The sequence below is a fragment of the Oncorhynchus gorbuscha genome, linkage group LG11 (genome assembly GCF_021184085.1).
Source record: "Oncorhynchus gorbuscha isolate QuinsamMale2020 ecotype Even-year linkage group LG11, OgorEven_v1.0, whole genome shotgun sequence".
In the NCBI taxonomy this organism is placed as follows: Eukaryota; Metazoa; Chordata; class Actinopteri; order Salmoniformes; family Salmonidae; genus Oncorhynchus; species Oncorhynchus gorbuscha.
Genome location: NC_060183.1, coordinates 53,624,064 through 53,646,199, shown reverse-complemented (window position 1 = coordinate 53,646,199; position 22,136 = coordinate 53,624,064). Strand labels below are relative to the sequence as shown.

The 22,136-nt window shown below is 41.6% G+C and overlaps 1 protein-coding gene across 1 annotated transcript in view; it reads right to left on the bottom strand.

The window, feature by feature from the left end:
• The window catches only part of LOC124048942 (BMP/retinoic acid-inducible neural-specific protein 1), a 179,507-nt gene that overhangs the window by 76,539 nt on the left and 80,832 nt on the right, over positions 1–22,136 (bottom strand). Inside the window, exons 3-5 of the mRNA XM_046370130.1 lie at positions 21,269–21,459; positions 16,852–17,021; positions 5,729–5,834 (exon numbers count right to left, since the gene is read on the bottom strand). Of these exons, the coding sequence (XP_046226086.1) occupies positions 5,729–5,834; positions 16,852–17,021; positions 21,269–21,459 (467 nt within the window). The remainder of the gene's footprint in view (positions 1–5,728; positions 5,835–16,851; positions 17,022–21,268; positions 21,460–22,136) is intronic.

The window sequence follows — 22,136 nt, the reverse complement described above, 5'->3', positions numbered from 1 at the left end:
GTAAAATCCAAAAGAAAACTTTAGTAATGTTCAAATAATGTTATTTAAAAACAAATAATTTTACATTGGGAATGTTCTCAAATAGTTCAAGAATGTTAAGAAGCAAAGTTCTTCTGTGGGAATTTTGGTACTTCAGCATAATGTTTCCTACAGGTTTGCTCATAGTTCTATTTAAAGTCATGTTCTCAAATTATTATTGTCACGACTTCCACCGAAGTCGGCTCCTCTCCTTGTTCGGGCGGCGTTCGGCGGTCGACATCACCGCCGAACGCCGAACGTTTTGTCTAGTTCCCCGCACACCTGGGTTACATTCCCTAATCACATTGTATATATATTCCTCTGTTCCCCCACCATGTCCTTGTGTGGAATTGTTTTGTTTCATGTTCAGTGTGACGCTCCAGGCTGGTTATTACCCCCTGGGTATTCTTGTTTAACCCATAGGAGGTTTGATTATTAACGTTAGTTTTGTGACTGTATTTTGCCCATTTCTCTTCTTGCATTTCGGCTGGAGGTTTGACGCATTTGCGTCCGTTTGTTGTGCTTCTGCCCTAATAAAGAGTGCGCCTGATCACAACTCTCTGCTCCCCTGCACCTGACTTCAACACCAGTAGTGCATACGCTGACAATTATTGCTAGAACATGACCAAAATTGAAATAAAAATGTAATTATGGAATGAAATACCAGGAAAATGTAAGAAATGTGTCAAGTTCCTGAAATGTTCGTAGAATGTTCCAAAGCCAAGCAACTATCCTGCACCATTCCCAGAAAGTTGTGGGAGGGTTCTGTGAAAAATAACCATAGGACAACCACACTCTCACCAAGCTCCAAAAACATATGGTTCTCAGAAATTTGTACTAGCTGAGTATATAACCTAATATCAAAATATAATTAATTTACATGATCATTCAAAAGCAGGACACCTAGCATACTGCATATGACCTTTAAAAGCTATTTTAGTTAACACTGTGGGTGATCTCATACTTTGGCCAGATGTGATCTCTTCACATTTTAACTGCCAGCACTTTTGTTCTTTCTATAATTGTCTAAAAAGGTCAATGGGCATTTGAGAGACACATGGAAGGTGTTCATTAAATGTACCAAGAACATTGACTGTCTTTTTAATATATCCACCCAACTCTTTTCACCATCAGGAACAGTTCGATACAAATCCCTAGTGCTCTAACAGACAGTAGATATTGCTATTGTGGACATTTTTTCTGGATCGTCACAATATTAAATCCATTAGGGCATTAAATCAATAGTAAGCCATTGTGCAAGCTACAGTTGGCCATCAGAGTTGCTTTTTTGGAGAGAATTCTGAGAATTGGCCAAATCATTTTTTAAACAAATTGGATGAGGAGAATTAAATTGTATTTTCCAAACTGATGAACCCAGGTCCGATTGGCTGGCTCTTATCCTAACATCATGCAGTCGGCATCCTGCTCTGCAGAACTATATTTTTCCGAGTGCCCCTGGTTGAAAATAACGCACTGTAATTGAAATGAGTGTCCTGGTAATTCTTCCTCCCTCCCTTTATTTATGTATTTTCTAATCATATAATTGTTGTTCTATTTTCCCTACAGCATTTTTTCCCTTCATCAATTTGTATTGCCTGCAGTGTGCTCTATGGAACAGAGGGAGAAATTGGAAGTCAATTTTATTAATGGCAAACAACAATTACGTCAACTCCCTCAAAGTTACCTTTTGTAATTCACTTGTAAATAAAGTCAATGTCGTCTGGCTGGAATGTTGCTACCGTCCCTTTCTGTGAGATTGAAACCATCTCTATCATTTCACTGGCGTCATTGGTATCTAAGCACTCTGAAACACACTTAAGCTACACCCATGCACGCACATGTACACACACGCACATACCACAACCACAAAATGACTGCTTCAAAGTGCAAAATGTAATCTCCTCCCTTATATGCTGAGAGTAGTAAACCCTTTTGAGAACAGGCTGTCGATGTCTTATTGTCATCTGCATGTGGGCCTTGACATACACAGAGGGCATATTGCCTCTCGGCTTCAGCTCCATCTTTTATGATACCAAGAGGGGATGTGTGGAGAGGAGGTACACCAGCAGAGAGAGATGACAAATGACTCTATAGTGCAGTTTATAGGACCTGTGGGTCAAATGGCACAAATAACCAGCATTGGTTTAATTAGTAGAATTTGACACTTCAAACAATGAATGGAAAGTTTGGAGGTAATGTCATGTCAACTACTGTAGCGTACTGTACATATCCAAAGCCTCAGCTTTTGGCATACAGTGGCTTCAAAGTTCCCACATAAGTGCAATACTAACAAGAATATACTGTAATAGCAACGTTTTCGATGCTCATCCACCATTTTCACATGGAAATACTGATCTTTCACAGCCATATATACCACCAGCTGGATAAAATTATAATTCAATCTTAATACTCTAAAGAGACTCTCAAAGACTAAAGAGGTGTCACCAGCTCAAGAATGACATTGAAGTGTTTTCACTTTTGAAGAGTTTGTGGTAGTTGGCACATAATAATACCAATCTTATGACAAAAGCTCTCTAATGAACTCTTAACTCGGAGATGATAATTGCTCTTGGAGGATAGATTTCAGTTGTAGTACACTTTAAAATAATCAGCCACTTTGAAATAATGTGAAAACAATAGCTTTAAAAACACACCATGAAATAGCAGCATTTGAAAAGTCATCTCTTTCTCCTCAAATTGTATCATCCTGAAAGATACAGGCTGTTCATCTGCCTGTCACATATCAGTTGGATGACAAAACGTTAGCCTTCCAAGCAACAGAGGCCAATACAGAGGTTGCATGGGAATTAAGCCCTTTTAAAACCTATTGATTCCCTTTGAGCGAATGGCAGGGGGAACTTGAAAGCGTTTGTGACAGACAGAGTAATTCTCTGTATTCAAACAGCATTTAATGATCCCTTCAGGGAGGGATGCAGTGGTGTGGTTAAAAAAGAGCTCAGAATTGCTGATGCAATTTTATACTGGAGGTAAACTACATACATTAAAAAGGGATAGCTTGTCTCAGAAACTTGACCCTCTTACAGTGGCTTTCATCACTGTCCCAATGGGAGCTGTGGTATATCTAAGGCACGGTTGATGATGATTATTCGTAGGAGGAAAGTAAGAGATGATAACTGTTGACACAAATGATTCCTTCAAAAGCAATCAGCTCATTTCTACGTTTGTCTACTTTTCTATCTTTGCGACCTAATTTTGTTGTCACTCAAAGCTGATAATTGCATAGCATTTATTGTCACTATTTTCATCTTTAATACAGTGTGTGAACGAAGTATACCCAAGCCAAAGAATATACTTCTGTAATTTAGTTAATCGAATCAGCAGATACGTAGTACCAGTCAAAAGTTTGGACACGGTTTCTTTATGTTCTATTCTACATTGTAGAATAATAGCGAAGACATCAAAACTATGAAATAACACACATGGAATCATGTAGAAACCAAAAAAGTGTTAAACAATTCAAAATATATTGTATATTTCAGATTCTTTCAATAGCCACTCTTTGCCTTGATGACAACTTTGCACACTCTTGGCATTCTCTCAACAAGCTTCATGAGGTAGTCACCTGGAATGCTTTTCCAAACCATCTCAATTGGGTTGAGGTCGGATGATTGTGGAGGCCAGGTCATCTGATGCAGCACTCCATCACTCTCCTTGGTCAAATAGCCCTTACACAGCCTGGAGGTTTGTTTTGGATCATTGCCCTGTTGAAAAACAAATTATAGTCCCACTAAGCACATACCAGATGGGATTGCGTATCGCTGCAGAATGCTGTGGTAGCCAAGCTGGTTAAGTGTGCCTTGAATTCTAAATACATCACAGACAGTGTCAGCAGCAAAGCACCCCTACACCATCACACCTCCTCCTCCATGCTTTAGGGTGGGAACCACACATGCGGAGATCATCCGTTCACCTACTCTGCGTCTCACAAAGAGACGGCGGTTGGAACCAAAAATCTCTAATTTGGACTCATCAGACCATGGACAGATTTCCACCCGTCTAATATCCATTGCTCGTGTTTCTTGGCCCAAGCAAATCTCTTCTTATTATTGGTGTCCTTTAGTTGTGGTTTCTTTGCAGCAATTCGACCATGAAAGCCTTATTCACGCAGTCTCCTCTGAACAGTTGATGTTGAGATGTTGTGAAGTATTTATTTGGGCTGCAATTTCTGAGGCTGGAAACTCTAATGAACTTATCCTCTGCAGCAGAGAAATCTGGGTCTTCCTTCCCTGTGGCAGTCCTCATGAGAGCCAGTTTCATCATAGCGCTTGATGGTTTTTGTAACGGCACTTGAAGAACCTTTCATAGTTCTTGAAATGTTCCGGATTGACTGACCTTCATGTTGCATTTTAACAATGGAATGATGTCTCTTTGCTTACTTGAGCTGTTACCATAATATGGACTTGGTATTTTACAAAATAGGGCTATCTTCTGTATACCACCTCTACCTTGTCACAACACAACTAATTGGCTCAAACGCATTAAGAAGGAAAGAAATTCCACAAAGGCACATCTATTAATTGAAATTAAATCCAGGTGACTACCTCATGAAGCTTGTTGAGAGAATGCCAAGAGAGTGCAAAGCTGTCATCAAGGTAAAGGGTGGCTATTTGAAGAATCTCAAATATACAATATATTGAAGTGTTTAACACTTTTTTTGGTTTCTACATGATTCCATATGTGTTATTTCATAGTTTTGATGTCTTCACTATTATTCTACAATGTAGAAAATAGTCAAAACAAAGAAAAACTCTGGGATCAGTAGGTGTGTCCAAACTTTTGACTGGTACTATATATATATATATATATAGTATATACTATATAGTATATATATAGTACCAGTCAAAAGTTTGGACTATATATATATATATAGTCTAAAATGGAAAATTCTAAGATGTCTGTTGTATCTTCTTAGCCAAAGTTATTCATACCAAGTCCTGAATGGCCACAGAGCGGTAGCATACTTCTGTCCTTGCCTAGCACTGTCACATTTGATTCAACTAATTAACAAATCAACACCTGTATTAGCTAAATTAGGTGTGCTACTGCTGGTCTGGAACAAAAGTCCACACATACTGCAGCCTTCCACCACCAGGAGTGAAGAACACTGTTCTATATAATGTATAAATGGAGTGCTAACATTATATATCATAATTCCATACAGAGTGCCAGTAATAGAGTCTGAGCACCAATACATACTTGAGCTTAAACCTTTCGTGCTATTAGTCAGCATGCAAGCCTTCGCTTCGATCAACACTAGTCAGATCTTCCCTACTGATTGAGAGGACCAGGATGAATTGTGTGGGTAAGTTCAAATATAATGATGCTTACTGGGTTTGAACAACACTAGCAACATCAGTCTTGTGCGTTTGATTATTTCATGGGCCACACACGCTACAGATAAAAGTCTCTGGTAACCTGTATGACCATATTATTATCATTAGGACAAGAGACCCAAGACCAAAGTAACGGAAGAGGATCACTGAGAGCGGAATTGTGGATTAAATTCGATTCCATCTCTGTTTTATTAGTCAAAATAGATTCAAATTAATTTTACTAATCGTGCAAAACTCCCTAAGCGGTGTTTTTCCAAAATGGACTGGAGACTGGACTGACCCCGACCTTAACCCCCCCAGCCAATGTAGCCTCCCGTAATGAAAGTACGGTAAGAGATACAGTTGGGTATGTTTACCTTGCAGATGGAGCTTGCTCTCTGGGCTCTGCAGGAGGACGGAGCTCACTGAGTCCAGATTATCATAGCTGCTGCATCCCAGCGGGCCCGTGCGAGTCTCTGTCACCTGCAAGAGAATCAGGACAAAGATTTCAGGAACAGTAGGGGCGAGAGACACTGCGGTGTGTGTGGCTGTGAGTGTTGGGATGGGGGGTGATCATAGAGAAAAAAAAATCATTACGATTTCACTAGACTCTGAGTAGAGATTTACACATGTAAATCATCAAGCACGCATTGATTTCATTGAATGATTGGAACGAATGTTTGTATAATGCCTTTCTATGTCAAGCATTATTATATTTTAAAAAACAAATTGTACCTACACACTGAAGAAGGATGCAAAGCCGAAACGTCAGTGTACGCTATCCCTGATGCAGTGAAAATAATAAAATAATAAAAAATTGAGGTCAACTTTAAGCAACATCTTTTTGAGTGCGGACCCATTGTACCTTGTTTGTCTGAATTTGCAGGTTTAATGAACCAGCCAAGGTACAGTACCAGTCAAAAGTCAGACACATCTACACATTCAAGGGTATTTATTCATTGTTACTATTTTCTACATTATAGAATAATAGTGAAGACAGCAAAACTATGAAATAACACATGGATTCACAAAGTAACCAAAAAAATGTTAAACAAATGTTTAAGATTCTTCAAAGTAGCCATCCTTTGCCTTGAAGACAGCTTTGCACACTCTTGGCATTCTCTCAACCAGCTTCAACCATGTGAGCAGCTCATAAATATCTTAACTTCACGTGTGTCACGCTAGCACATACATGTTCTGCGGCGCTGAGCTAAGTAAGCTGTAATTGGGCCAGAGCACATCAGGCCTTTCTAAGCAGCACTTTTATAAGTACCTCCTTTTTATATCCATCTGTGACGTGTACCATGACCGGCTTATTAGACACATTTTCTTTTAAGGAACTTTAAAGGCTTTGTTTCCTTTCAAAAGAGGTGAGACGTTAATGGACTTTTTTCAAACTGTGCCTGCGCCCCACTTTCTGCTAGAGAATAACACTTCCCTTATAAAAGTCGCAGTAGTGGCCTCTCTCCCAGCCCAAACTTCAATCTATGGCATAATTAGGGTAGTGAAATGTGAGGGTGCTTTTAGTTCCGACTACACGTCTGACTTTAAGATTTTTTTAAAGAGAGTGCTCTTGAAAAGGGTATCTTTTCTTCCCATTATGAGATGACCGGCAGTGTTCAGTAGTACTTTCACATGATTCCAAGAAGCCAGATGAGATGCTACTAAGCAAAGGAGATTAAGAGAAAAAAAACTCTTGGCATTAACCTCAAACGAATTTCACTCAGTCTTTGGCTTGGTTAGAAAACTCTAAGCTTGAAGGTGGGGGGTTGCGTTAGCAGCTTGCATGAAGTCCAATCTCATGTGAATAGGGGTTATCGAAGATGTGGGAAGAGTTAAATACTTCATGGTGAGCAAAGAGCTACAGATACTGATACAATTACATTGACATAGAATGCAGTGATGGGTAAATCGAATCATCAAATCACCAAGTAAAATGTGTTTAGAGTCCTTAAACCTCCTTTTTCCCACTTCCTGTTCAGCCAACACTACAATACTTTGCGATTGACAATGTGACAACATTTTCCTGTCTTTAATGTTGATTCAGTGCCAGATGACAGGTTGACAAGCAGGAAATGGAACAAATGCACTGTATATCCTGGCGTCACTCTCTTATGGGGTAAAACTTGAAACCAGGGGGGAAATAAAGTGACAGGTTCCTAAAAACCCACTGGGCATAGACGTCAATTCAACATCTATTCCACATTGGTTCAACGTAATTTCATTGAAATGACCTGGAAACAACATTGATTCAACCATTGTGTGCTCTGCAATAACAGAGAATGTGATTGAATAGTATGCTTAACATTGAATAGTATGCCCTTTCCTGTCAAAGGGTAGATATGCTGTTCTGCAAAACTATGACTGAATCAGAGCACAACGGACAACATTTTTTTTTATCTTTTCAAAATGTAACTGTATGTAAAGGTAGGTATGCTTGCAGCAGCCATACCACTGCAACTCTCCACCACTCCAAATTCTAAAATGTCACAAAGCTACAGTAGAGTTATTGACAGAAAAGCCCAAACAATACATTTTACAAGCTCTCTGCAGCCTTGCATAACGTTTCAAAGTAGATTGATTATTGTGCTTGCCTAGCCTATCAAACAGTGGCATCTTGATGGGTGCTGACAGGGTGCTTTTCTCCCTTTTGTTGTTGCTTATCATAGAATAAATGACTTTCTGGTTGTATTGCACACACATACACAGACACACGCACGCACACATGAGAATGCAGAAAATACAATAGACATTTTACCTCGATCAATGTGTGCTATAGTGGATCACATCCAAGAATCATATTGTCAAAAGGTGGAAAGACCTATTCAGGAAAAACAGATTACCATCCTTGATAATCTGAATGCCCAGTAGGATATCAGGCAGTTTCTCTCCACACAGACACACTATCTCTGAAACACACATACGTACAATATCGAAAAAAATGTCATACAACGTAATAAAAATACAAGGAGCAATCAAAGAGCTGAAATAGGCCAAAGAGGACTTAGAAGGTCTGGATTGTTAAGCGGAACACAACTCAGAACCCTAGGGGGACCATGCTGTTTCGTAGTCCTAACTACCATGGCCCTAGAACACACTCTTTGTCTCTTCTCTGATCTCCAAAATCCAGGATACCTAGAATCACAAGCATATTTGGATTATAATGACAGGACGATAACATTGTTCCTATGTTCGTTCATTTTTCCATATTGTTTTCAATGCATACTCAATTTCTATTCAGAGTAGGATAATTGATTTGTGGGGTGCATTACATCCTATCCACCTCTTCTCATTTAGATGGATCCCACTACCGGTTAGAGCATATTTCCTGTCAATTATGTGCATAATAGATTGCTAAGAGTACGTCACACTGGAGACCTTAGGAGCATTGACATTTCAATATGTTATGTAATGGGGATGAGTGACAACATTATGTTCAATACCCATTTTTTTGAATGACATCACCATCTATTTTTAATTAACACCAATTGTTACAATTTGTATGGTGTCTGTGAATCATAGAGCACCAGCAAACTTTATGCACTGTTGCAGTCCTATTCCAAATTTGCAATTGTACATTTTTCCCTCAAGCACCAATTGTGACAGAAAAAATATGGCTCCAATAAGAGTGGCTTTAGGAGTTGTTGCAAGCTTGCTGAAGTTCAGGAAATTGCTCGTCCACGCAGTTCATATCAAATTTGATTTATCATGAGCCGAAATGAGCCGAAATGTTTTCTTAAGAGCCCTTCCCAACAATGCAGAGAAAGTAAAAATGTTAACTACTACATTGACACTCACACAAAACCCACACAACACAAACATACACACAGATACAAAACCAATACAACACAAACATACACACAGATACACTTTCACACTTATCACATGCTGTTGCTAATCTTCTTATTCTTACTCTTACTATTATCCATTCTGATGCCTAGTCACTTTACCCTGCCTTCAGCCTATGATGTGTGTGCATGTGTGCGTGTGTGCGTGGGCGTGTGTGTATGTGTTGTATTGGTATGCATGCGTGTGAGTGTCAATGTAATGTTTGTGAGTGTGTATCAGAGGAGGCTTGTGGGAAGAGCTATAGGAGGATGGACTCACTGTAATGGCTGTAATGGTGTGTTTATAGTGTGTATATACTGTATAGTCTTGTGAGTGTGCGTAGAGTAGGTGCAAGATAGGGTCAATGCAAATAGTCTGTGTAACCATTTAACTATTTAGCAGTCTTACGGCTTTTTAGCAGTCTGATGGCTTGGGGTTTGAAGCTGTCCCGGAGCCAGTTGGTCTGAGAGATGATTCTCTGGTACCGTTTGTCAGATGGTAGCAGAGTGAACTGTCTATGGCTTGGATGGCTGAATTATTTGGCAATATAAAGCAAAATCCACTAATCATTCCTTCTTCCTCCATAACTCTTTCTTTCTGAGAAATATGTAATTAACTACTAGCGGTTAAGGGCATTCGGGCCAGTAACCGAAAGGTTGCAGGTTAGAATCCCTGAGCTGACTAGGTGAAAAATCTGTCGACGTGTCCTTGAGCAAGGCACTTAACCGCAATTGCTCCTGTAAGTTGCTCTGGATAATAAATGACTAAAATGTAAATGTAAAATTATATACATGTACGTGTACTGTATATTGCCAGGTCACAATGTTCTTGTACTGTCAAGAGGAAGTAACTTCACCAACAATGAGCCCACCTATAGCACGCATGGCAGCCATTTTGTGCTGCACACCTACACATCAGTTGTTGCAGTGCAGAGGTGAGGAGGTTTACTACTGACAACACAGCCCGTTGTGGTATAGCTACAGTAAGATAATCAAGGCACAGTTATGAGCATCATTTATTCTCAAAGTCCTGAAGACATCTAGCGCTGTCCTTTAACCATATTTGCTGTTGCACAACTCTACCGACTGCGGGCAGGATTAAAATGATGGTAGCCTGAGAGAAGGAGGGAATAGATTGGGGCTTGAGGGAGGGATATATCCAGTATGATGTAGTGTCTTCATCAGGGGACTGCTGCCACTGCAGAGCTTTCTTAATCTGCCCATCACCTGCCACTCGCCTAATGACTTTCTATTTCTGGAAACATTGAAATTAAGGGACATGCTCACCAGTAACTCTCTGTGGCTGGACACATCTCTGAAGGGACATTCTCCCCAGTAACTCTCTGTGGCTGGACACATCTCTGAAAGGACATTCTCCCCAGTAACTCTCTGTGGCTGGACACATCTCTGAAGGGACATTCTCCCCAGTAACTCTCTGTGGCTGGACACATCTCTGAAAGGACATTCTCCCCAGTAACTCTCTGTGGCTGGACACATCTCTGAAGGGACATGCTCCCCAGTAACTCTCTGTGGCTGGACACATCTCTGAAGGGACATGCTCCCCAGTAACTCTCTGTGGCTGGACACATCTCTGAAGGGACATTCTCCCCAGTAACTCTCTGTGTCTGGACACATCTCTGAAGGGACATGCTCCCCAGTAACTCTTTGTAGCTGGACACATCTCTGAAGGGACATTCTCCCCAGTAACTCTCTGTGGCTGGACACATCTCTGAAGGGACATGCTCCCCAGTAACTCTCTGTGTCTGGACACATCTCTGAAGGGACATGCTCCCCAGTAACTCTCTGTGGCTGGACACATCTCTGAAGGGACATGCTCCCCAGTAACTCTCTGTGTCTGGACACATCTCTGAAGGGACATGCTCCCCAGTAACTCTCTGTGGATGGACACATCTCTGAAGTGACATGCTCCCCAGTAACTCTATGTGGCTGGACACATCTCTGAAGGGACATGCTCCCCAGTAACTCTCTGACGCTGGACACATCTCTGAAGGGACATGCTCCCCAGTAACTCTCTGGGGCTGGACACATCTCTGAAGGGACATGCTCCCCAGTAACTCTCTGTGGCTGGACACATCTCTGAAGGGACATGCTCCCCAGTAACTCTCTGTGGCTGGACACATCTCTGAAGGGACATGCTCCCCAGTAACTCTCTGACGCTGGACACATCTCTGAAGGGACATGCTCCCCAGTAACTCTCTGTGGCTGGACACATCTCTGAAAGGACATGCTCCCCAGTAACTCTCTGTGGCTGGACACATCTCTGAAGGGACATGCTCCCCAGTAACTCTCTGACGCTGGACACATCTCAGAGAAAGTATGCTTTTGGAATGTAAAGGGCTCCCATGAAATTTAGTAAGAGGTAACTTCACTGTATCACATGGCCTAACAGCACAACTCATGAAATGTGAGGTGTTTTAATTGTGTTCCGAGCCTACATGGAAAGGTAACAGTTGGTAAAATTGGTAGTGCTTAAACTGAGTACCAAGATTGAATAATAATAAGGCTGCTTCAAAATTCAAATGCCTTCATTAGGCCACACCCTCCTCAACCAACCAATCAAAGCCTAGTCATATTCACACCAAAAAATCTGGGTTAAATAATAGGGCCTGTTAATTTTAACACCTCAGACACATTTTGCTCCACTCTACTCCAGAGCATTGGGGACCACAGAGGTGGCAATCACAAATTAGAAACAGGATCCTGCTGCATCATCAGTAAATCTGCATATTGAATCCTGGTGTAAATCAGGCCAGCAGAGTGACTCCTCAGGGAAGTGACCTTGTGGGAACACAAGCCAACGTCACACAGCAGCAACCATATTCCTCCCCACCCCTGCATAATTATCCTGGAGCTTGGTAACAGAAGAACTGCCTGCTCGTAAAATTGTAATCTTTCATTAAAACGCTTTACTGGGCATCTTATTTTCCTTCTTAAATGATCCACCCCTCATAGGTAGCTATTGGGTCCTGCTACACCAGGGATGCGGGCATCTGAATCATGAGGGGCCGCAGTGATTTGGGGGTTTGTGTACCCACATCCATACCCACATATGCAGTCATAGTCGGCCCTAGCCTTTTGGGGGCCATAAGCAACATTTTGTGGGGGGGCTTTTATCATCAGGCCTGAAAATTTGAGCCCGTCTTACCCAAGTTTGGTGAGCTGAAGCCTGAGCCTAGGACCGGTCCAACATCACAGAAATGTAATGAGCCTGAACCTGAACAAAACCCCTTAAAACAGAGTATATTATATAATTTATATTGGTTTAAACTGGTGTTGAGAACAATGCAGCAGCAGAGTGAGAAGACCAGGAAACAGCCCTTGTCTTAGAAAAGCACGGCGAGAGGAAAACTGGGCCCATCCCGGCTCATAGGGTTCGGGCTGAGAATGAGAACTTCTACACTGAATCAAGAGAAAGATGTCTCAGGAAGTACACACATTTCACTATGCACACATTTCACTACGCACACATTTCACTACACACACTTCACAACTTCACAGCCCCGACAAGAAACTGACGGTTTACAGAGACACTTTGGCCCAAAAACCTTGTTTGTTTGAAATGATGTTATTAAGCCACCCATAGGGCTGTGAACTTTTTAAAGCCAAAAGGAAAGGAGGTGATGGTTGAGGCTTCTAGGCTCCAAAAATCAATTGGTTTGGGCAGATAAATTCCTGTGTGGGGTCTTAGAAAAATAACAAGTCCACGGCTTGCCCTGGGCGTCACCGGGGCAGTGGAAATAAGTCTTCGTTTTGATTAACGTTGGCATGTTGCTGGAACCTCTTAAGCAGTGCTAAGGCTTGAGGAGACGGGGGGACGGGCCAGGGATGAGGGCTTGATAAATATAGCCAGGCTTGGCAGATCAGTGGATGCTCTCAGGCCATCCCAGCACACACTTATGCCTGTACACACATACACGCACGCACGCGCACACACGCACACGCACGCACACACACACAAAACACACGCACACATTTTCCTACTCTTCATTTTTCTCCTTCTGCCTCACCAAAACCTATTGAAGTGTCTGGGGCACGTCCCCCCTCCAGCAAGAGGTATCAGGACAGAAAGAGAGAAAGATTAGGGCTTACTCTAGACATATGACAACACAAACAGTATTGTGTGAGCATATATGTGCACTTGCCTGTGTTTGTATGCGAGATAACATGATAAGATGAGGATATGAAAAATTCTGAAAGGGAAATTAAAATACCACAACTTACCTGTATATACAATAGCAACTTCCAGGTCTTAAAACTCACATTACATTACTCCAAGCAAACCAACAAGTAAAACGGCACTGCAACCAAACTCAACACTGCAGTACTATACGGTAAATGTGCTTACTCGCCAGACAGGAAACATCTTAGATTTGGACACTATTGATGTCTTTGTGCCTGTGTTTTCTCCATAGGACGCAGCATCTCACTGTGAAGTTGGACTCACAGCCATATTAAATCAATATTGGAAGTGCAGGGCCTTGTTCTCTGTGTTTATAGATCCAGGCTGTGCTTCAGACCCAGCTTCCTCTCCACGTACAGATCGTTGTCTGTCTGCTACGTGACTGCAGGATCAGTCGCTGACTTTACTCCTGCTGTTACCTCCTATTTATAGTGGGATAGATAGACCAACCAGTGATTTTGGATGGTAGTATTTCTGACAAAGCGTAGCAGTTTCAATAGTATGTGTATCAGCCTTAATTTGTGTGGGCAGTAGCCTCAAACTCAGCAAAAAAAGAAACATTGCATGTCTTTCAAAAATCATTCGTAATAATCCAAATAACTTCACAGATCTTCATTGTAAAGGGTTTAAACACTGTTTCCACATGCTTGTTCAATGAAGCATAAACAATTAATGAACATGCACCTGTGGAACGGTCGTTAAGACACTAACAGCTTACAGACGGTAGGCAATTAAGGTCACAGTTATGAAAACTTAGGACACTAAAGAGGCCTTTCTACTGACTGAAAAACACCAAAAGAAAGATGCCCATGGTCCCTGCTCCTCTGCGTGAACGTGCCTTGGCACGCTGCAAGGAGGCATGATAACTGCAGATGTGGCCAGGGCAATAAATTGCAATGTCCATACTGTGAGATGCCTAAGACAGCGCAACAGGGAGACAGGAAGGACAGCTGATCGACCTCGCAGTGGCAGACCACGTGTAACAACACCTGCACAGGGTCGGAACATCTGAACATCACACCTGCGGGACAGGTACAGGATAGCAACAACAACTGCCCGAGTTACACCAGGAACGCACAATCCCTCCATCAGTGCTCAGACTGTTCGGAATAGGCTAAGAGAGGCAGGACTGAGGGCTTGTAGGCCTGTCGTAAGGCATGTCTTCACCAGACATCACTTGCAACAATGTCGCCTATGGTCACAAACCCACCGTCGCTGGACCAGACAGGACTGGAAAAAAGTGCTCTTCACTGACAAGTCACGGTTTTGTCTTACCAGGGGTGATTGTCTAAATAAATAAATAAATGGTCTGATTGACGTGTTTCAAGGAATGAGCGTTAGTAACAGTCAGTATCGACACCGAGGCCTGTATTCTGGAGCGGGATCAATTTGGAGGTGGAGAGTCCGTCATGGTCTGGGGTGGTGTGGCACAGCATCATCGTACTGAGCTTGTTGTTGCAGGCAATCTCAATGTTACGTGTTACAGGGAAGACATCCTCCTCCCTCATGTGGTACCCTTCCTGCAGCCTCATCCTGACATAACCCTCCAGCTTGACAATGTCACCAGCCATACTGCTCGTTCTGAGCGTGATTTCCTGCAAGACAGAAATGTCAGTGTTCTGCCATGGCCAGCGAAGAGCCCGGATCTCAATCACGTCTGGCACCTGTTGGATCGGTGGGTGAGGGCTTGGGCCATTCCCCCCAGAAATGTCCAGGAAATTGCAGGTGCCTTGGTGGAAGAGTGAGGTAACATCTCACAACAAAAACTGGCAAATCTGGTGCAGTCCATGAGGAGGAGATGCACTGGAGTACTTAATGCAGCTGGTGGCCACACCTGATACTGACTGTTACTTTTGATATGACCCCCCTTTGTTCAGGGACACATTGTTCAATTTCTGTTAGGAACATGTTCAGTTTATGTGTCAGTTGTTGCATCTTGTTATTTTCATACAAATATTTACACACGTTAAGTTTGCTGAAAATAAATGCAGTTGACAGGTGAGAGGACATTTCTTTTTTGCTGATTTTATATATTTTTTGTCAAAACTGATTTTTTATTTTGTCACGGTTTACTTTTGGGAATCAATGCAAATGGATTTCTGTGATCCTGTTGTCCTCCTAAATTCTAAATTCGGTCTGTTTTTGTCACGACCGTTGTTGGAATGAGACCAAGGTGCAGTTTGGTGAGCGTACATTTTCCTTTTTATGTTATTAATGTCACCAACAAAACAAGAAACAAAAAAATGAATGTGAAGCTGACTAGGGCTATACAGGCCCCTAACACAGACAACTACCCACAAAATACAAAAGGCTACCTAAGTATCATTCCCAATCAGAGACAACGATAGACATCCCAGACCATACCCGGCCAAAACATAAAATACAAAACATAGCATGCCCACCCCACATCACACCCTGACCTCACCAAATAGAGAAATAAAATGACTCTCTAAGGTCAGGGCGTGACAGTTATTCTCTTTCTTTTAATACACTCTTTTTGTTTTTTTCTATCGTCATCATGTGGTTTACTTTAGGTATACTGTATAATATGGAGTGTTTCTTATCAAACGCCTGAAGGACCAATTGTTCCTTCCACTTAAATAGAAAATAATATCAACATATTGTTGTAATATATTTGATAAAATTAATGTGATGAAGTATTTCTTGATTTGATAACTTTTCTGCCTCACTAAATAAGCTATATTTGCACTCAGTTGACACAGTCCAATCATGATATATGGTGAATATAATTGTAGGGTGAGACAGATTAAATTATTAATCAACACTACTTGGCTTTGAGTGGGCACATTGGTGTCTGATAATTGAGGACAGACACATTCAGACGCACGCGCACGCATGCGCCCATGCACACAAGCACACAAGCACACGCACACATACGGACACACACACACATTTCCTAATATTCCAATATATCCCACATACTCAGTCCAACATCGGTACCACTAAGAGATAGTGCAGGTTTGTCAGTCAAGAAGACAGTCAGGACAGGTCTTCTCTGGCTCCACACAGTGTGGCTGGTTACAGGGGCTATACTTATTCCGTTGAGAATGTGCTGTGTGTGCTTCTTCCCTCATCGACTCCTCGCCCGGCCCTGACTCAGCAGCCATTGTCAATTCTGTTTAATTTTGTCATGCTTGACTTCCTGCTACCCAGAGTCCTGTCTGCCAGAACCTCTTCATCCGCCTGTCACTTAGGACAACAAAAAGATGACAAGACACTCTCTCCAGGGGGCTAGGAGGAGGCTGGAGGAGGCCAGAGGTGTGTGTGTGTACCTGAATAAGATCATGTTGGTCTTGTTAAAAAACCGTGTTAATAAAGATCACTTGTGGGAGCTGCAAAATGGTGTTGCTGACATTATCCCACTTTTTAAACACATTCCTGTTATATCCATATCCTGTGGGAAACATTTGAACATATTTAAATACTGTTTTTTTGTGTATAGATGGCATACCTTGATGGCATTGGTGGAGATCTGGATCTCATGGAGTTTCCGCATGGTGCCATCTCGGTCAATGAAGTATGAGGATGCCAGCTGGTGCAGGGCCTCCACATTCTGAGTGGCGTTGACCAGCTTTCTGTCCAGCTTGTTCTTGGCCATGTACATGGTCAACGCCTCCTCGCCTACAAGGAAGACAGGAAGTGGGACTTGTATTATGATACAGTAAAATATGATACCATTGTTGACTTACTCTTTTCCTTGGTATCATCATTCACTCATGTACAGGGGCTTGCGAAAGTATTCACTCCCCCTTTCCTATTTTATTACTTTACAACCTGGAATTAAAATAGATTTTTGGTGATTCATATCCTTTGATTTACACAACATGCCTACCATTTTGAAGATGCAAAATATGTTTTATTGTGAAACAAACAAGAAATAAGACAAAAAATGAAAACTTGAGCATGCTATTCACCCCCCCAAAGTCAACACTTTGTAGAGCCACCTTTTGCAGCAATTACAACTGCAAGCCTCTTGGGGTATGTCTCTATAAGCTTGGCACATCTAGCCACTGAGATTGTTGCCCATTCTTCAAGGCAAATCTTCTCAAGCTCCTTCAAGTTGGACAGGTTCCGCTGGTGTACAGCAATCTTAAAGTCATACCGCAGATTCTCAATAGGATTGAGGTCTGGGCTTTGACTAGGCCATTCTAAGACATTTAAATGTTTCCCCTTAAACCACTCAAGTGTTGTTTTAGCAGTATGCTTAGGGCCATTGTCCTGCTGGAATGTGAACCTACGCCCTAGTCTCAAATCTCCGGAAGACTGAAACAGGTTTCCCTCAAGAAATTCCTATATTTAGCGCCATCCATCATTCATTCCATTCTGACCAGTTTCCCAGTCCCTGACGATGAAAAACATCCCCACAGGGATGGTGTTCTCTGGGTGACGAGAGGCGATGTGTTTGCACCAGACATAGCATTTTCCTTGACAGCCCAAAAATTCAATTTTAGTCTCATCTGGCCAGAGTACCTTCTTCCACATGTTTGGGGAGTCTCTCACATGCCTTTTAGCAAACACCAAACGTATCTTGTTTTTTCTTTCTTTAAGCAATGACTATTTCTGGTGGCTGTTCCGTAAAGCCCAGCTCTGTGGAGTGTACGGCTTAAAGTGGTCCTATGGACAGATATTCCAATCTCCACTGTGGAGCTTTTCAGCTCCTTCAGGGTTATCTTTGGTCTTTTTGTTGCCTCTCTGATTAATGCCCTCCTTGCCTGATCCGTGAGTTTTGGTGGGCGGCCCTCTCTTGGCAGGTTTGTTGTGGTGCCATATTCTTTACATTTTTTATAATGGATTTAATGGTGCTCTGTGGCATGTTCAAAACTTCAGATATTTTTTATAACCCAACCCTGATTTGTACTTCTCCACTACTTTGTCCCTGACATGTTTGTAGAGCTCCTTGGTCTTCATGGTGCCGCTTGCTTGGTGGTGCCCCTTTGCTTGGCGGTGTTGCAGACACTGGGGCCTTTCAGAACAGGTGTATATATATATTGAGATCATGTGACACTTAGATTGCACACAGGTGGACTTTATTTAACTAATTATGTGATTTCTGAAGGTAATTGATTGCACCGGATCTTATTAGAGGGTCCATAGTAAGGGGGTGAATGTACAGTATATGCATGCACAACTTTTCCGTTTTTTATTATTTTTTGAATTTTTTGAACCAAGTGATTTTTTTCATTTCACACCATCAATTTGGTCTATTTTGTGTATGTCCATTACATGAAATCGAAATAAAAATCGATTTAAATTACAGGTTGTAATGCAACAAAATAGGAAAAACGCCAAGGGGGATGAATACTTTTGCAAGGCACTGTATGCACACTTTGTTGTCCATCAGTTGCTAGTTAGGCACCAAGTATTGAAGTACTGAAGTTTCCAAGCCATCTCCATTAAATTCACTGTAATCATAATTCTACTTTGTTGAGGGAAATAGTACTTCCTGCGATTGTGATATGTTGATGTCCCACCTAACTATCTTAAGATGAATTAAGCAATGGCTATTTCTGGTCACTGTTCCGTACAAAATGACTAAAATGTCAAATGTAAGTTAGTTCTAAAGTGACTATTACTGCATCAACATTTCACTAAAAACAGTCTATGTTCCCTTAATAATTCCAGATGATGTATTTATAAAGGTTGAAATGGATACGGGCGTAAGTGGGTGGATTGCTTTCACACCGAGGGAATGACCTTTAGTAGTGAACATCCTGGCACCACAGGGGAAGAAGTGAACACCCCAGCAGAAAGCCCTGAACCTTTACACAGCAACAAACAATGACTAACGCCTGCTAGTTAAAACGACATAAAGGTCATTTGAACAGCATAAACAGCAAATGTTTCCTATAAGCCAAGTTATCTGGAACTCATTCAAGAACATGTCACATATATTCACAACTCCCTGCATCATGATTGGTTATTTGGCCCTTGGCTATGCATTTGGATTGGTCACTTAGCTTGTGATGGCTTTGACCGAGGGCGGCATTCAGGCCCATGTCTCATGCCTGGTTGGACCAGCAGTACCATGGCGTGGGAATATGACAGACCCATTCTCTCCCTGTTCTTCCCCGGGGGAAGGCCTACTGCATAAGGATAATGATACTACATTAACTCTCTATCGCTATAGCTTTGCCCCTCTCCTGTTTATCCGAAAGTAGGTCTACTGTACATAAATATGTTATTTTACTGCTCTTGCCCCAGTGAAGTCAGGCCCAGCTAGATTTTATACTTGTGGGTGATTTAAAAAAAATAAGAAATACATTGTCTCACATTTTACTGGGGCAGCTCTTTGACGATGTGCCTCAATAATGACTAAATTGATTCATACCTATGGCTGAGCCTTTAGCATTCTAAAGCTCTGTCTCAGTCTATGGTCAATGACGTTTTGCCATTTTTATGTATTTACAATATTGCCAAACAGGGGCACAATTTTATTGGCTACTGTAATGAAATAATACAAGATGATGGATATATAAAAGTGATACATGAGGGGAAGGTATCGATTTACCTGTATATCATTTAAGCACCAGTGCCTACTGAGGTGTTAATGTTACCTGTGTGTGGGTTACTGTATATCTTACAGGATATATTACATTATATTATTATAGTGCACAATGGCAACATGTGCACTTCCAATAGTGTCTGCATACATATGAACCAAAACACATGCAGAGTAAAAGTAAGATGTGCAAGCAAACATACACATGCTACATCCAAATACACTCATGGACACACACAGACATACACACTCCTTTTAGCTCATAAAGTGAGTCTGGCGAAGAGAACACTGTCTTTTCTTTATTCCTTTATCACTTTAGATGCAATAGCTCTGGGCATTCAGGACAGCTTTCAGTACATTCCTGTAATCTGGGTTTATCAGATCACATAATGGTTGTCTTTATTAATATGCAACCCGGAGATTGAGATGAGTGACTTCTCGGCGATAACGCTCTGAAATGCCTTCAAGGTTAAAGATGATCTGGTGATAAAAGAGAGAGTGTGTGTGTGTGAGAGAGCAATGAATAAAGAGTAAGAGAGAGAAGAAACCGTAAGAGAGAGAGAAAGAAAACAGCGAACAGAGAAAAAATAATTGTAACCTGCAAAATTGCAATCAGTTCTGTGTCAATATTCCCCGAATCTATCATCAACCTTTAATCACATGTGTATTTGTGGCAGCAGTGAATCATCCTGCTGGGAATGGTTTTATTTTGAACATATTAATACTTTACCTTAGTATCATATTTCGCTTCAATATCACATTGCAGAATTCCATAATTAGTGTGTCAGTGTGAATCACCTTGCAGACTTGTACTTGATATTGCAATTCTAAACCTCTGCCAATGAAATCCCCCACCCTTGCCTTAACTAAATTATTAAACAGACTGTTTGACATTCAAGTGAAGTCTCAGATTTATACAGAAAAGATAGCTTTCTATAGGATGAGCTCCTCAGTGACAGTTTGATATACCAATGTTTAATGAGATAAAACCACGTCGAATGAGATACAACTACGTCAAATGTTATCTTAACAGGACAGAACCATGAGAGGAAGTGCAGCTTTTAGAGGGGGTAGCCATTCAATTATGGCAAGCCAGGTATAAGCTCATTTGACAGTCAAAACCACCAATTTACCCATTTATATCTCATCTACATTTATTTCCCATCAATTCCCCATCAATAAGCCATCAACAAGGTGTCATGGACATTAACAGCACTTTGCCCAAATAAGGTCACAGGGAAACAATTTGGTCGAACCAATCACAATCAGGAGTCATCACCTGGCAGCCCGGAACCAAATGCATCCAAGCCATTGTTGTGGCTCACCAAGGGTGTCTTAATAAAGTAGAAGTAGATATATACTTTCTTACCTCCCAAGGTGGCTGATATGAGGATGTGGGTTCCATACTTCTTGATGATGGTGTCAATGAACTGCTGAGTGGAGGGTCGTCGCCCTAGCAACCGGATACTGCGCTGGAAGTCCGGCATAAGTGGCACGGGGTTCCGGATCAGGTCCCTCCTCTCGATGGCTGTGTTCCTCACCTTCCAACGCGCAAACTCCCTACAAGGAAACCAGCATAGGTCAATGCTTATGTCTTTAGATATTCATCAATGGTATTACGACACCCATTTATGCAACAGCAACAAACCGCACTGGGGACAAGATAAGTAGATGAGCAAAATTGAAGGTCATTTTACAATTGGCACCCGCTATAGCAAGCATCTTCCCTGTTGACATAATATCATCAATGCCATACTTGGCTAATGTCTAAAATGGCATTTACTGTTCATAATAGCTACTGGCAATGTTAAGACAAGAGTGTAAGTCAATTGTGATCAGATTCTTATTGAAAGGGAAGATGTATCGCCATCACTAAGTAAGATTTTAAAAAAATACTAGCAGCACATGGCACCATGTAATGACAATTAATTCACTTTTTTTAATGTAACCTTTATTTAACTAGTCAAGTCAGTTAAGAACAAATTCTTATTTACAATGACAGCCTACCAGGGAACAGTGGGTTTTTACCTTGTCAGCTCGGGTATTTTATCCAGCAACCTTTTGGTTACTGGCCCAACACTAAACTCTAGGCTACCTGCCGCCACAGCTGGCTACCAGTTTTATGCTTGAACTTCCAGTGAACATCATCTCACGCCATTGAATCACCATGTTATCTAATCAAGGAAAACGCCAAGCATGGCTGTGGGCTATCTCTGATTCTCTGTAGGTCCTGATTG